At 41.0% G+C, this 16932-nt stretch overlaps 1 protein-coding gene across 2 annotated transcripts in view; it reads left to right on the top strand.

Annotated features, from left to right (window-relative positions):
- Positions 1-16932, top strand: part of SNX29 (sorting nexin 29) — a 203211-nt gene that overhangs the window by 104639 nt on the left and 81640 nt on the right. The window contains exons 16-18 of one of the 2 annotated variants that reach the window (XM_072982829.2): positions 7312-7428; positions 15429-15484; positions 16428-16509. In XM_072982829.2, the coding sequence (XP_072838930.2) occupies positions 7312-7428; positions 15429-15484; positions 16428-16509 (255 nt within the window). Of the gene's footprint in view, positions 1-1652; positions 4374-7311; positions 7429-15428; positions 15485-16427; positions 16510-16932 lie in introns of those variants that run through there. The other variant, XM_072982830.2, reaches the window with a different exon arrangement.

Genomic DNA, 16932 nt, shown 5'->3' with positions numbered 1-16932 from the left:
TAGTTTTTAATCATACTTTTCCAAGCATGAGATATTAGAAGACGATGTGCTGTAATTTTGACCATCCCTCGCTAGCATGGCTGATGGTTAGGGGGATGATGGGAGTTGTATCCCAGATTAGGCAAATATGCTTTGAAGTATATGGGCAAGGCCTAAAGAAAAACTATTTAAGCCAATAAAGAAGGTGGATGAGAAATGGCTGCTCTCTGTTGCTGACTTCCACTCATTGTTCTTTGTTAATTGATCTATTCAGAATCTATTACCATAGTATGCACTTTGCTGAGAATATGAGAAGAGGATGTTCTTCTTTTGATGTCGCAGCGTAAAATTCAGAGGATATCTAAGATAAGAGAGGCATGGAAATGTGAGTGGGCGAGCAAATACTCCTGTGTAGTTACGCAATCTCAGACTTAGTTCGAGAACAACAAGGGAAACCTTTAGTCTTCCAGGAGCTGGAAATCTCATCACCTCTAACCCACCATTGTGCAGCCATAGTGACCCATGAGAGTGGTGAAGAGACTGGAAAACTCTAGAATTTAGGTCGTATGTGGCCCCCAAGACCATGGACTCCTCCAGTTTTTAAAATGTGGGTTTCTAGTCCTGGAGGTCGTTGTGTTTTGCATAGAACATGCCATGCTCCAAAGCTACGTATGCCTTGTTTTCAGTTTCTCCCTCGCCTTGATACAGCCTACAGTAGATGCTAGAAGCAAGTATTAGGTTCTTAAACCCACCACAGTTTCCCTCCCTGGACTAGGAGCTTGTGCCAAGAGTTTTGAAGAAAAGTTCAAGGAAAGAAAAGAGATGTTGGGGAGGCCCTCATGGGAAGGGTCAAGGGAGCAAGAAACCTTCAGGAAAGGGGTGGTTGATGACGTTGGAGCAGGTAAGGTCTTCATTAGTATGCCTTCTTTTGGATGTATTTGTAGTCGCTTCCCGGCCCCACCTCCCTCAGGCACTGCCTTTGAGTGGGTGCCAGCCAGAGGGGGTGAGGCACCATCTTTAATTTGTACAGTGGTGCCTCGCTTAACGAGGAAATTGCTGTACGATTAGGTTTTTGCGATCACTTTTGTGATTGCAAAACGGTGGTTTAAATGGTTTTCTTTTCATTTAACGATGATCGGTTCCCTGCTTCGGGAACCGATTTTCTCTTTACGACGATCAGCAAACAACTGATTGTTGAGTTTCAAAATGGCCGCGGGCTGAAGAAAATGGCCCCCTGCTGTTTTCTAGGACGAATTCCTCGCTTTACAGGCACCAAAAATCGCCACCGTATGGAGGATCTTCGCTGGACGAGCAGGTATTTATCCCATTTGAACGCATTGAACGGTTTTCAATGCGTTTCAATTGGGTTTTTTTATTTTGTTTGACTATGTTTTCGCTGTACAGCGATTTCACTGGAACGAATTAACATCGTCAAGCGAGGTGTGGGGAAATCCCCAGGGATTTCCCCACAGCGAGGCACCACTGTACTTCCCTACCAGAACTGGGGAGAGCAGACCAAGTTTGCTCACCAGATGTCTGTGCCTGTGTAATTTGGATGCAGACAACCATACTGACTTATTCTTACTCTTGCATTTCTTATATTTATATCCCATCTTCCCTACAGGGAGCTAAAGATAGTGTAAATGGTGCTTCTCCTCCCTTTATCCTCACAGGAACCCCTTGATCGAGGGCAGTCTGACACTGTGTGACTAGCCAGTGTGTTTTGGGGCCAGCAGAAGATACGAACCCACATGCAGCCTTCTGACCATTACATCAAATTGTCTGTGAATAACCGTGCTGAACATGCACGTTTTGTCCATCTTACAAAATTTGGCTTTTTGGTTACCCTCATGCATTCTTTGTCTTTAATAAGTTAACCACTTAACAAATGGTCCGTTTCTGTGTTCACACACTGTGTTTGTTGTATTCTAACCAGTTTCTACTGCCTCTTCAAAGCATTGCCATGGTGGAGTGCTTATAATGTTAAAATTAGGAGACCTCCAATAGGGTTTGGCTTGCTGCTGTCATACAGAGGAAGTGGAACGAGTGCTTGCTTTCTAGGACAGAGGACTGTTGTAGGTGCCATGTGTCTGGATTTCAGCAAAGGTTGCTAAGATATCCCGTTGTGTTCCTGCAGGCCAGCTGGTAAAAAGTGAACTAGACTGGTGGTTCACAACCTTTCATTCTCCCCTCTAACAAAGATCCTGGATACCACCATGATAGAACTCAGGCTTTAGCTGTTCTTCCTGGATGGATGTTTACAAGACGTTTTAAGAACATGACAAAATTTCAGTAGTATAGTTGAGGGCAAACACATGCAAAAATAATACATTCCATTAGTCAATGAAATTTGTAACGATACTGTTGCATTTATAGTGTAGTGCTGCTTTAACTGTAACACAAAGATGATACCGGGAATTAGGAGATGACCGAAATTACTATTAGCATGACAGATATTTCTAGCAGCTGTGACCAAAAGGTTGCAGATGGATAATCCATGGTGAACCGAGTCAGTAAGAGCTGGCACATCGCAGTTGTGATTGCCAGAAATCCTCATTGGGCAGAGCCTGGGAAATTACTTTTGAAAAGAAAGTAGTTACATTTAGAGTGGTGCCTCGCTAGACAGTTACCCCGCATGATAGTTTTTTCGCTAGACATTGACTTTTTGCGATCGCTATAGCGATTCGCAAAACAGTGATTCCTATGGGGGAATTTCACTGGACAATGTTTGGTCCCTGCTTTGCAAACCGATTTTCGCTAGACGACGATTTTGACAGCTCCCTCCGTGCTCGCAAACAGGTGTTTTCGGGACCTAAGCTTTGCAAGACAGCTATTTAAACAGCTGATCGGCAGTTTGCAAAGCGGCTTTCCTATGGCCGATCTTCGCTAGACAACAACGATTCTTCCCCATTGGAACACATTCCAATAGGGAAATGCTTTTCGCTAGACAATGATTTCGCTAAACAGTGATTTCAGTGGAATGGATTATCATCGTCTAGCTAGGGACCACTTGTATATCTAAGTTCCTCCTTCAAAGCCATTATTTATTGATAGCAATGTTTCCCTTTTCTCCAGTGTAATTAAATTGTTACTTTTAATTCATTTAACAACTCTAAAATTAGCAGCAATATACCGTCACTTGAACCAGGTGATATTCCTCCTCTACCACTGAGTGAGGCCACACCCCAACTATTGGAATAACATAAACAGTCATAGGACACTGCAAGATAAGAGAAGCTGTGTACATAATGTGACTTTTTCATAATTAGTTATTTTCAACCTTTGGCATAAAAGATGAGGGAGGGGAAAGGCTTTGTATGTGTCATGAACATATAAATCTGTGCAGTTGTAGAACCCATATTTGTGAACTAGCAAATGAAGATTCAAATGGCCACAATTTCATATAAACAATGTGATTTTTCATCATGTCTGCTTCCCCTGCCTTTTCATATACGAGTCCCATGAGCCTTTTCTCGAAATCCTAGTTTCCCTTCCTATCCAGTTTCATCCACAGCCAAAGACTTGAGCAAGGGCAAGCTGCCATCTGAAGGTGCCATTGCTAAGTGATGAATGTGCATGTATGAATGGACATTATAGTCAATTATACTTGAAGTTACACAACCAATGAACTGAAATTACACTGGAAGATTAGTTTATAAAAATAATAACCCTAAGTAACTGACATGGCTAATTCATTGCATCACAAAAACATATAGCTTTTGTGTCTATCGGCTGTAAAACCAAATGGTTTCTCTCTGTGTAATGCTTTAATAGGGTGACGTTAGCTCTCAGAGTTTAATAGAAATTTAATGTGTCAGATTATCCAGGACCCCTGCTGAGTACGTAGCATACCTCAAATATTAATGGGGTTTTAAGAGTGGCTGATTAAAATGCATCATTTTAATAGCATGCTCATATTTTCTTCAGACACATGGGTTCCTGAAACAGCTTTGGCAATCCAGCTTTGATTCTAAAATAATTTACCAATGAGGGACTTGTTTAAAAGATTTATCCTCCCTTTTGGGTGAGAAAAGATTCTCATCCCACTAATGTCCTTTAGCTTCTTCAAAAGCAACGAAATTTTATCTCAGTAATGGGATTTTGAAAAAGATATTTGCCATACTATACTGCAAGGGTGGGGCAAACCTTTGGTCCCCTGGGCGTTTTCAGTTTTTCACTCCCAGAGGGAGTTGCAACCCCAAACATCTGGAAGACCAAAATTCTCCACTCCTACTCCAGTAGAAGCTATAAAAGTGTTACCAAGACCAACAGAATTTTGGTTTGTTGTTCAATAAGGGAAAGAGCGCTGTTGAAGAGAAACAAAATTGTTCACCATATAGAAATGAACTATACAGTGGTGCCCCGTACCAGAACGATAATTCGTTCCCCTGAAATTGCTGTTAAGAGAAAACATCGTCCAGCGAAAACAGTTTCCCCATTGGAATGCATTGAAACCCATTTAATGCGTTCCAATGGGGAAATTACCTCGTCGTCCAGTGAAGATCGCCCATAGGGAAGCCATTTTCTGAGCGCCGATTAGCTGTTAAAATGGCTACCCTGCGAAGCATGGGTCCGGAAAACACAGGGCAGCCATTTTAGGAACCCGACGATCAGCTTGCGAACAAACAGTTCGCGAAGCATGGACCTAATCGTCGTCAAACGAAAATCCCCTGTAGGAAACATTGTTTTGCGATCGCTATAGCAACCACAAAAAAGTCATCGTCCTGCAGATTCGTCGTTTAGCAGGGTCATCATCATGTGGGACACCACTGTATGGGCCTCCAGTACCTTTCCGCTTTTAAGCAAAACCTCTTCTGAAATTTCAAACAGAAATAACAGGAATTGTCTGGTAAACTCTAAGAAGTCACAGGAATGTTTCACATGTTTTGACAGAGGGCACTCATGTCAGCTGACATTGCTGTTAGCAGAATTGATGTCAGAGTAGTGATAAAAAAGATAGGGTTAGAGTAAAGGTGTGCCCTAGGAGATGGCAGTGTAGATTTAATATGAATATGTGAAGCTGATTTTTGCTAGTGTCTCAGTTGTGAAACATGGAGGAAATCTAAGTGGAATGAAGAGTTTTCATAATGATTGGCAGGAATTTGCTTTTCGTTTGTCCTCATGTGACGTGCCATCTTGAACTGATCCTACTACATGGGCTATCTATCTGTGGTGGGCGACAGTGCCTTTTGGCTTGCTAATAGTAACTTCCAGACACGTTGTGCTTCTTCTAATGATGCTAGCCATCTTTGTTTCTTACAGTCGTAGTAAAATTTGCACCAAAATTTATTTAGTGCCGTTTTAATCAACTAATGGAATTTGCTACTTTTATTTGCAATTTTTATGCCCTTGAAACTTACCACAAATAACCAATATTTTAAAAAATGCCTGTAAACATACCATATCAGACAAATAAACCCCCAAGAGACCAAAACATTGTGGCACCTTAACGACTAACTGCAATAATTTTAATGTGAGCTTTCATGGATCAAGTCCACTTTCTCAAATGGAAGAGTGAGACTATATAATGGTCACATTTATACTTGGCCCCATGACCAGATGGGGATATAGATAATGGACAATGTGACAGTGGTTCATTGGTAATAGAATAGTTTGTCAGGCTGTGAATGTCAGTTATCAGTCTACAAGGTAATAATTGCCTTGTTGATACAAGTGGCTAACTGTGAATCAGTGTGAGATTTCATGCTTGGTAATAACCTAAGAACCCTTGAATAATATTCTTTTAAGTGGGTCTTCAGCATAATTTGTGTATACCCTATCTCAGCTGTTTCGCTTCAGGTCTTGTTTTCTAGTGTCTTTTCCCCCAAAACAATGAGTTTCAAGTCATTCTGAGAGTGTCCAGGTACAATTAAATGTTCTGAAACAAGTTTTTGTATATTGCCATTCCTAGTGTCAGGCTTATGCCCATCAATCCTTTTGTGCAGAGATTGTCCTGTTTCTCCTATGTAGAGTGCAGAGGGGCATTGTTGATAAAGGAAATTGTAGATCATGTTAGTAGAGAAACATGTAAACAGGCCCCGATGTTATGTATGGCATTGCTATGGCCTGTAATTGTGTTGGCAGATTAGATGTAGGGACACAACTGGCATCTGGATTTGTATTAGTGTTGAGTCCCCATCTCTGTGTCACTTGCGTAGTCTGTTGTGTGTCAATAGTTGCTTGAGTTTGCAGGGTTGTCTGCACGCAAGTGTAGGGCTGCTATCAAGAGCTTAGAAGAGTGAAATATTCTTGTTGAGACCGTATAGAAGATAGTTTATGATGTCTGTGAGTAGTCTCAGTTGTGGGCTGAATGTGACAACTAGCGGTGTCCGGTCATTTTCTCTTCTGGGTCTTTGTAACGGTAGGTTGCTTCTGAGTATGGTTAATTTGTTCTTTTACCATATTGAATGTGTATTGTCGTCTGAGAAATGCCTTTTGTAGATCCTTGACTTCTGAGTTTTTATTTTCTGGGTCTGAGCAGATACAAAGCCACTGGGAAAGAGAAAAGATGGATATCAGATCAAGAACAAAACTAGAAAAAGAAGAGAACAAATGCTTGTGGCATCTTAAAGAATAATGGCTGCATTTCCTTAGAATGATGAAGTGGACTTGATCCACAAAAACTTACATTAAAATATAAGAGTTGGTCTTAAGGTGCCACCAGGTGTTTGTTTCTTGTTTACATTTGGGTTTTTTGTTTGTTTGTTTTTATGTGTGTTTTTTGTCTGATATATTTGCACAGACTAATATGGCTGCTCCTTAGAAAAGATAGGGATCCCTGTTCTCTGCAAGTGAAAATAGAACAGCATGCATCCACATTAGCCTTAGAAGCAGCTCTTCGGCACTGTAAAGGTAAAGGTAAAGGTTCCCCTTGACAATTTTTGTCCAGTCGTGTTCGACTCTAGGGGGCGGTGCTCATCCCCGTTTCCAAGCCATAGAGCCAGCGTTTTTGTCCGAAGACAATCTTCCGTGGTCACATGGCCAGTGCGACTTAGACACGGAACGCTGTTACCTTCCCACCGAGGTGGTCCCTATTTATCTACTTGCATTTGCATGCTTTCGAACCGCTAGGTTGGCGGGAGCTGGGGCAAGCGATGGGTGTTCACTCCGTCGCGTGGATTCGATCTTACGACTGCTTGGTCTTCTGACCCTGCAGCACAGGGTTCTGCGGTTTAGCCCGCAGCGCCACCACGTCCTCGCAGCGCCACCACGTCCTCCACGACTCCACAGACAGATACCTAAATCACTGAGTTATCCAGCATGTTAGCCTTAATATTTCTGGTTCCTTTCTGATGCCTTTTTATCCAGCCTCTTTGTTGTCTTCTTTTTCAGGTGGCAGAAATGCATGGTGAACTGATAGAGTTCAATGAAAGATTGCACCGGGCGCTGATGGCTAAAGAAACTCTTGTTGCTCAGATGAGGCAAGAACTCATTGACTTGAGGGGACCGGTAAGTTTTTGATTTTGTCTTATATTTTAAAAAAAAATTGATTGTGTTGTTCATTTTGAGGAGCTGGAAAAGAGCTGCTAAAATATTTTCGCTCATGTGCTTCTGTGCTGTGTGTTCCTGCGGGGTGTGCGCATTGCATCAGAAAGGGGAAAGACACTAGTTTTGCACAGAATCATTGTGGGCAAGTTGCAGAAACTTCAACAATTAAAAATGCTCCTTGTCTTGTGTATGTACTAGAGGCAAGAAATCTTGCAGGGTTTAGCAACTGTAGAAGATGTAATTAAAATTAAGTGGAGACTCAAAGGATCCCAAGCCCTGAAATATGGGGGAAATGTTTGACCAACACCACCCAAAAAAATTCTTTGGACACATGAAACTAGTTGTATGTGTTTATTTGGGGTATCACGGCCAATCCAGCAAATGCCCTGTTTGTACAGTTGTGACAGGTAAAAGGTAAAGGTAAAGGTTCCCCTTGACAATTTTTGTCCAGTCGTGTTTGACTCTAGGGGGTGGTGCTCATCCCCGTTTCCAAGCCATAGAGCCAGCGTTTCGTCCGAAGACAATCTTCCGTGGTCACATGGCCAGTGCGACTTAGACACGGAACGCTGTTACCTTCCCACCGAGGTGGTCCCTATTTATCTACTTGCATTTGCATGCTTTCGAACCGCTAGGTTGGCGGGAGCTGGGACAAGCGACGGGCGCTCACTCCGTCCCGTGGATTCAATCTTACGACTGCTTGGTCTTCTGACCCTGCAGCACAGGCTTCTACGGTTTAGCCCACAGCGCCACCACGTCATCGTCTTTCAACAATTCACCTTTTTTTACCCAGGATGGCTAAGGCAGGTTATAGATATCATCTGTTTTTGCAATGTCTTCACATTGTCCCACAGGAGACCACACTGACTCCATCTTTGCTGTCCTTGTGCTAGCAGATAAAGACCTTTCTCTTAAGGCAAACTTTCCTTGAATGAATGAATGACTGGCTGCCTGAGTAGGGTTTTTTAAGTGGATGGTTGTAACTACCCTTATTGCTTTGAGTGTTGCTTTTGGTTATCAGTTTTTGTGCGGTGTTTGTTTGATCCTTTAAAATATTTGCATACTTACTGTTTTTACCTCTGAATATTGTGTTTCAGTGATGTAAGCTGCCTTAGATTCTTTTTAAGGAGAAAGGCAGGGTACAAACAAACGAATGAATGAATGAATGAATGAATGAATGAATGAATGAATGAATGAATGAATGAATGAATGAATGAATGAATGAATGAATGAACGAACAAATGTAGGCAAGATGCTGCTTTGTGATTGGTCCCAAATTGCTCCCATCAGCAAGATCATTTAAGAAACGGGGGGAGATAGAAAAAATAAAAATAGAAATGAGAAAAATTATTTTAATGCAAGGATCAGAAAATAGAAACGAGGCATGCTGGCGTAGGACATCTTGATAGCCACAGACAAAAAGAGCTTTTCTTTCTAGGAATTCTTTACAACTTCCCATTAGAGCATACAAATCTATTTCTGTTCCATCTATGATTTTGCAGAGTTGACAAGGCAAGTGTCTTTGTATCATGTGATGCTCAGCAGCAGCATCCACTCACTGGCAGCATCAGCCATGCTGGCAGGAGAAATCTGAGAAGCGTAGTTTTAAAAAAGTAACCCTTGTGAGTCATGCCAAGAGTGGTGGCAACAACAGAGACAAATGGGTGCTAGAGAAAACTGGTGACCCATGGACTTCTGCCTCTGGTTGAAGTTGACTCCCCCCCCCCAAAAAAAAAAATTAAAATTGGACATTGTGCATCCAAACTCAACACCAGCCCTGAGATCAGCTCAGTGAGGATGAGGAAGGGAGACTGTGGAGCAGTGGGGTGGGTGGTACACCAACAGAATCCTTGTGTTGTCCCAGGTTCCCACTTTCAGATACATACATCCAAACCTGGAAAACTGGGGGTTGCGACACTTGTTGAAGGAAATAGAATTAGGACAGAACACTGCAACTCCACTTTCCTTTCCCCCAGGTAGACAAAGCTGGGTGAAATTGACACCCCCAACTCTTGTCCAACCAAGTCTCTGTAATGCTCACGAGAGGAGGCTCCTCATCCAGGATCAGGTCCTGGATGGCTATTGTTTCCCTCTTTATCAACCCTATTTTGACCCCAGGGACACCAAGGCTATCCAAGCTATTTAAATTAGGGGCAAAAAAAAAAATACCTTTCCCACATTCTCTCTCACATTACGCTGTGTCTGATGTCTCCCACCATATCTCCTCTTGCCTTGAACAATTCCAGTAGCTTCTCCTTGACTTCCCCTCTCCTTTTTCCGATCAAAACGTATCCCTCCACAAGCAAACAAAGACCAAGTTAGCAACTCTTCCCCAGAGTTGGGGGGAAATATCACAAAAACCTAAAATGAGAGGGGATGATGGTGGGTTTTTGACAACTCAGTACAGATTACGTGGGTACGATTTGTTTCATTTGTAGTGGTATTACGGTAATTAGATTAATGTTATCACATTGGTGTGTGTGTGTAGGTTGTGTAAGTTAGCAACTTCCTTGTTAAATAGCCAGAGTTGAAACTTTCATAATTAAAAACCAGAGAATTGCAACTCAAAAGAGTTTTTGTGGCCGGGGAGGGGGGGGTCTGGTGTTTGTGGTGAACATGAACCATTTGGCTAGAACTGTGAGGCATTGGCTGGTGGTGGCAAATATGAGCCACCAAAAGATGGGTGTGGAGTGTGGACTGGCCAGCGTTCAGTGTAGAAACGTTCACACTCTCAGGCGGGGTAATGTTGGCCAAGATTGACTGAGACAATTCTAGGCATCCTACATGTTTTTGCTCTCTGTAGGTGTATCTTAAAGAAGTTCATTAATAAATAAACGAGGTCTTATTTCCCATCCTTGATTCTAATACTTGTGCAGTGTGATTGGCAATAGCTGAAATTTTTGTGGATTTTTTTGTTTTTGTTGCTTTTAAATATTAGCTGTTTAAATGGCTTTAGTGCTAACTTCTATTCTTCAGAGATAAAAATTGGTTATTTGCTTTTTTTAAAACGGCAGTTAGTTTGTTTTCTAGGGAAGTAGACAAATTAGAACAATGGTATTTTTAAGTAGTCCTAATTATCCTTATTATCCATCTGTAAAATGCAGGAGGATACGTATGTTTTCCTTTCAGTTTGAGAGGGGTGGTCATCTGTGTTCAAACATAAAGCTTGGTTCTTGTTTTTACCAGCCTTAAAAAAAGAGCTAACCCTTTGTTGGTTCTTAATAGCCAATTATTTGGTGGGAGATGAGTCCTTTTGAAAATACGTTAAAATTCAAGCTAGATTCAAACAGAAAGACAGCCTTGTAAATTTTTTGTTCTTGTGCATTTTCTTCTGCAAAATGTCAAAATTATGTCTGCTGCCAGTGATGTGGTTGATTACTGTGGCCTTTCCTTTGTGCATAAAGAGAAAAATAACAGGAATGTCATAGGCAAAATCCTCCCCAGCCATTTCATTTCTTTATTTTAATTTATTATCTTGCCTTTCTTTTAAAGTTGGGATTTATAGGGGTAATATTAGGACACAGTTAAGCAAACTAATACTTGGGCTGAACTGAGCTCATGGTCCTTACATGCAGAAGTAGGTGTTTTTTTTTGTTACCCTAAGATCATCAAGGGACGTGGTGGTGCTGCGGGCTAAACCGCAGAAGCCTCTGTGCTGCAGGGTCAGAAGACCAGCAGTCGTAAGATCGAATCCACGCGACGGAGTGAGCACCCGTCGCCTGTCCCAGCTCCTGCCAACCTAGCAGTTCGAAAGCATGTAAATGCGAGTAGATAAATAGGGACCACCTCGGTGGGAAGGTAACAGTGTTCCGTGTCTAAGTCACGCTGGCCATGTGACCACGGAAGATTGTCTTCATACAAAACGCTGGCTCTATGGCTTGGAAACGGGGATGAGCACCGCCCCCTAGAGTTGAACACGACTGGACAAAAATTGTCAAGGGGAACCTTTACCTTTACCTAAGATCATCATGTTGACAGTAAATATTATTAAATAATTGGGAGTCAGAAAGCCTTGCAAATCTCCCAGAGATCTACTCATAGATGCTGATCTACTTTCTCATGATCTCTGTGTTATACAATCTGGTAAGAAAGATTGTGTTCTTAAAACTGTATTATCACAAGTCATGATTATTTAAGTGTCTCCTGCAAAGGTTAGATGCTTCATGAATAATTCCATCAGCTGTCTAACTTGAAACTCCTCAAGGTAAAATAATCAGCAAGTTTGATAGCACAGATAATGGGGGCATAATTACAGCAGAAGTCACTGCCTTTTAAAGGACAGAGACGTAAAGGTCAAGACAGTTCTAGAGCTGCTGGTGTCCAAAATGCAACTGTACAGTATAGCAATTACTTGGAAAAGTATAGTTCTCAGTACCCGTTGAAAACAATTTTCATAATTCTTCTTTTACAAATGGGAAAACTGATTAAACGTAATCATATTTACTGTGGTACATAATGCGGCTTATGTCTTAGGTTGCCTAGAAATTGTTAAAAGAGATAATTAAATGTTGGATCTCAATTCACTATTATGTTATTTGTTTATTTCTTGAAGTCCCCTGTGCTGTCTTTCAGCGTGGGAGCTAGTTAGGAGACTAACAACGAGCTGTAAACCTAAAATTAAAGCATGTGGCAGTCATAAAAGAAGGATCAAGAAGAATAAAAAAGAATTTTTGGGGGAAAGAATAAACAAGCTCAAAGCTTAAATTGTGATGCCTAAAGGTTAACAAAGTACACTTCAACAGAGTTTTCCTTCAAAAAATGTTCCAGATTAGGTGGCAACACCGACGACGCATAATCTGTGATTGCTTTAACCTCCAGGGTTGATCTAAAATATTTTGCGACTCAAGACAGAAACAAATGGCGCCTCTTCTCAGCTATGGTACACAGTGGCTGGAAGCCTGTTGTGTGACAAGCAGGGCCATAAGTTTCAGCTCATTCCTTGCTGGTAAATAGTCACTGCTGTGCGCGCTCGCGTTCACACACACACACACACAGAGCATGCATATACATATGCACCCAAGACTGCTTACTTTACACAACAGGATTTTGGCCAGTTACAGTGGTACCTCGCTAGACAACGGCCTCGTAAAACGATGAATCTGCATGACAACGAGGTTTTGCAATTGCTATAGCGATTTGCAAAACAATGATTTCAATGGGGGATTTTCGCTGGACAATGATTTGGTCTGTGCTTCGTGAACTGTTTGTTCGCAAGACGATTTTTACAGCTGATCGGTGGCTTCGCAAAATGGCTTCCCTGTATTTTTGGGACCCATGCTTCGCAGGATAGCCATTTTAACAGCTGATCGGGGCTCACAAAATGGCTTCCCTATGGACCATCTTTGCAGGATGACGTATTTTGCATGACGATGATTTCGCTAAATAGCGATTTCTATGGAACAGATTTTCAGCGTCATGCAGTGCACCACTGTATTAAATCTCACCAAATTATTTTGTCACAGGTGCTTAAATGTGGACAGATTATTCAGTCCTTTTGAGTAGAAAGCTGTGGTAAAAAGGTTTTAATTAAAAATAAATAAATATTTTTGGCGAAGCACCTTTCCCCCTCTTGCTAGCATTAAATGTACAATAAAAATAAATTCAGTAGTTAACAATTTACCACTTTTCATAGCACACCAAATCTGCTGAAGGAAGCAGCCCACCTAATGAGAGACATTTTGCAAAAAATGATTTTTAATAAAGATACATTGACTTGGTCCTGTCCCAGAGATGAGTTCCTGGAGGGGTTTGAGAATGGTTGGCAGACTGCCATATTGGCATAGTGAATCAACAGTGCTGGTGGAAAGGCGGCATATAGCATCATCCCTTTAAGTCTTCACACTCTTGAGTGTCGGCTAAAACTGAGGGCAAGCAATCCTAGACAGAAGGAATACAAATAGTTGGCTGCATGCCCTCCCTCCACTTTTTATTTAAATAAGGTAGATTAGTTGGGCTTGGAGGGAACTCAGCTGTGATCTTCTCACTTTTCATTCTGACAGAACCAGACTAAGAGTGGGCACCCTCTCCCTTAGGCAGCTAAGACCCTAATATGGTTTTAGGCAAGAGGTACTGATATCCCTGATGCGAATACTCTTTCCAACTTGGCATCTGAAGAAAAATTTCATTTCTCGTATGCACATTTTAATTAATTAATCAACACACTATTCCCCTAAAGATTTCTTTAGTCAGTTAACAATCCTTGCTCTGACATATCAAGTTAGAAAGTTATGGCAGTTACTCTCCCTTCCCCCTAGCACTGGGACTGTTTATGAGAAGAGATATTCAGGGACTTTAGGGTCAGTTGCCCAAGATGTTTCTCTTTCTCCTCTTTCCTTTATTCCTTTGTCTAGGTGACTTCTGCGCATCAAATACACTGTACGACTATCTTTTTGCGATCGCAATTGCGATCGCAAAACAATGGTCTAAATAGGGTCTTTTCGCTTTGTGATGGTCGGTTCCCTGCTTCAGGAAACGGTTCTTCGCAAAACGATGGTTTTTTTAACAGCTCGCAAAAAGTTCATCGTAATGCGATTTCGTCGTTAAACGAAACGATCGTAATGCGAGGCACCACTGTACCAAACTTTGAGAGCCCTAGGCAGGTTATGGATTGCTGTTTTAGTGTAAACAATGGATATTGCTATAAATTTCTTCAAACTGTTAAACTATTTTAAATGGTCACATTCTGTGCTTTTACATTTTTATAAATTGCCTAGGGTAGCTTTGTTGCTTGTATCTTACCCTGAGATCTTCATAAATATTTTAATGGATAACTATTTCCTCCAAGGTTTGGAAAGAATGAAAAGTCCTGTTGCCCAGGCCAAACAAATCCAAACCCAGTTTGGCATGCCAGATATCAAGATTAATGATATAAATTTCCTTGACATTTAGAGGAATGAATCGTATAAGATCTCTGCAGTTCTCCAGATTGACCTGACAACCAAGACTGGCCCAAGGCATTTTTGAGGCAGAGTAACAAATGGCATCCCCATTTGACTCCACTCAGTCAAGATGCATAGAGAGCAAGGCCCACTAAATTATTTTGGTATCTGAGGCAGAAAATTCTACAGGTATTTCTTCTTTGATAGCAAAATACAACAATATTAAATCAAAAAACGATGAATTTGCTGCTCTTTTATAACAGCTCAAGGCCCAGATGAGCTACCTGAAGCAATTGCTTCACTCTGTCAAATGGTAGGCATTATCCTGCCCTCAACCAACATCTTCCTCAGCTTTTTGAGCAACCATCGCAAATCTGGCCCCTGAAGCCTTTAAACACAGTCTTGAGTAGACACTAGAGATATAATCTTGGTTTGCTTATCATCCATGGGCAATAGTCTTCATCAGAGTCATAATAAGTATTTTTTTCATAATGTGAAGAGAACCAAAGTATGTAGTACAGACACTTTGTAGTATTGTCTTGGGATGAAGTGCAACATATATTATAAAGCATAGAAAACTTGTCATCTCAGGAAAAAAAAATCAGTGGAACGGGATTGTTTTGGAAACCACAAATGAACAGGCTAAAACATAGGGATATATCTCTGGAAATACATGTACATGCTATTTGTGGAATAGGCTGTGAAAATAAGTAAAATCAATTCCTTGAAGGCTTATGTGATTTAAATCTAGTGGAAATATTTGTTTAGAGTTAAATATCCTGTTGAAATTTTCTTGTGATTTCAAAACTCTTGTGGATCTTGTTGTCTTTCACTTTGAGAAGTTTGAAATATAATACAAGAGGAAAATTATTATAAAACATGATAAAAAATATACAAATTTGTATGTATTAGCCAAACTTGTGCGGTGAGATTGGTCAGCAGATGAAGATACCGCTCCTAATCATGTTTTTAGAAATTAATGGGGGTGGTTTCTGTTTGGTCCATTTAGGTCAAGCCCCGTGTCTCTTCTGTTTGAGTCAGTTGGATGGCCCATCATGTAAACATATTTATTGCTTTCTCTGGCAGGTTCCTGGGGATCTGAGTCAAACCTCTGAAGACCAGAGTTTGTCAGATTTTGAAATGTAAGTTCGTGGAAAATTGGGATTTATTAATCATTCTCCCTACTTATATCCCATCCTTCCTCCCAGACTGGAATACAGAGCAGTTTGTAAATATTGTTAATATCAAAATAAATAACAATGAAATATCGATAAAATCATTACTAGTATCAAGCAAATAAAAAGCTACTTACTCCTATTTACCCAGGGACTTGCCCGAATGTCTCTGAGTTGAGGGTTCTGATAACGGGATGAAAGAGTACATGGTGAATACTCTATTCCATTTTTGCTATAGTTTCAAGAGAATGAGGCAATAAATTTATCAAAATGCAGTGTTATTTTGTATGAGCATATTTCTTATTCTGTATAGTACAGTCGTGGTCCACTTAACGATTACCCCGTATTATGACGAATCCGTTTCACGATTGCAAAACGATGTTTTAATGGGTTTTTTTTGCTTTGCTACGATCGGTTCCCTGCTTCAGGAACCTATTCTTCGCATTACGACGATCAAAACACTGATCGGCGGGTTTTCAAAATGGCCGCCGGCTACTCAAAATGGCTCCCCGCTGTTTTTAGGAGGCATTTTTCGCTTAACAGGCACCCAAAAATGGCCGCTGTATGGAGGATCTTCGCTGGACGAGCGGGTATTCAGCCCATTGGAACGCATTGAATGGTTTTCAATGCATTTCAGTGGGCTTTTTTATTTCGCTTGACGACGTTTTCACTATACAGCGATTTCGCTGGAACGAATTACCATAGTGAAGTGAGGCACCACTTTATATAATATAAAATCTTCATATCCTTTGTTTTGTATGTTCCGAGTAGCACTTTTGGGCAGCTTGTTAAATAACATTTCCCACCAGTAGTGTCCAATTTTTGGCTTAATTTCTTCGTACATTTGTGCTGTAGATAGAAAGAGAACTTTGTGTTTTAAATATGTGCTTTTTATTTTATTTTAACACAGATCAAATCGAGCTCTTATCAATGTCTGGATTCCTTCAGTTTTTCTCCGTGGAAAAGCAGCAAATGCATTTCATGTTTACCAGGTAAGTGTTAGGACTTGAAAACGTTAAGTGGTTTCCAATAAGCACTTGAATTGCTCATATCTAGAGTATCTCAGATAATTCAGAAGTCAAAGTTCAGACATTGCTTTAATTTACAAGTGCCTACATATGAGGGCATTTAGCTCCCCGTTTGTTCTGCTGTAAGGACGGACTCTCCGTTCCTAAAGATAGCGATCCTACGACATCTTTGCTGGAGCAAACCAGCCCACACTCCGAGTGTTCCTATCCCCACTTTTCTGGGACTTGTCAGGGGCTTCTACTTTTTAAATGCATCTTTAAGAGAGAGAAAAAATCCTGCTTATTGGCTCCTCCTGTCTCTTCCCACTTCTGGGCATCTGCCATTTATCTATGCGGTGCATATGTGCTGCCCAAATTATTTTTCAATTCTGTGGCCCCTCCATGAGC

The sequence above is a fragment of the Pogona vitticeps genome, chromosome 13 (genome assembly GCF_051106095.1).
Source record: "Pogona vitticeps strain Pit_001003342236 chromosome 13, PviZW2.1, whole genome shotgun sequence".
NCBI lineage: Eukaryota > Metazoa > Chordata > Lepidosauria > Squamata > Agamidae > Pogona > Pogona vitticeps.
This window is presented reverse-complemented; position numbering and strand designations above follow the sequence as displayed.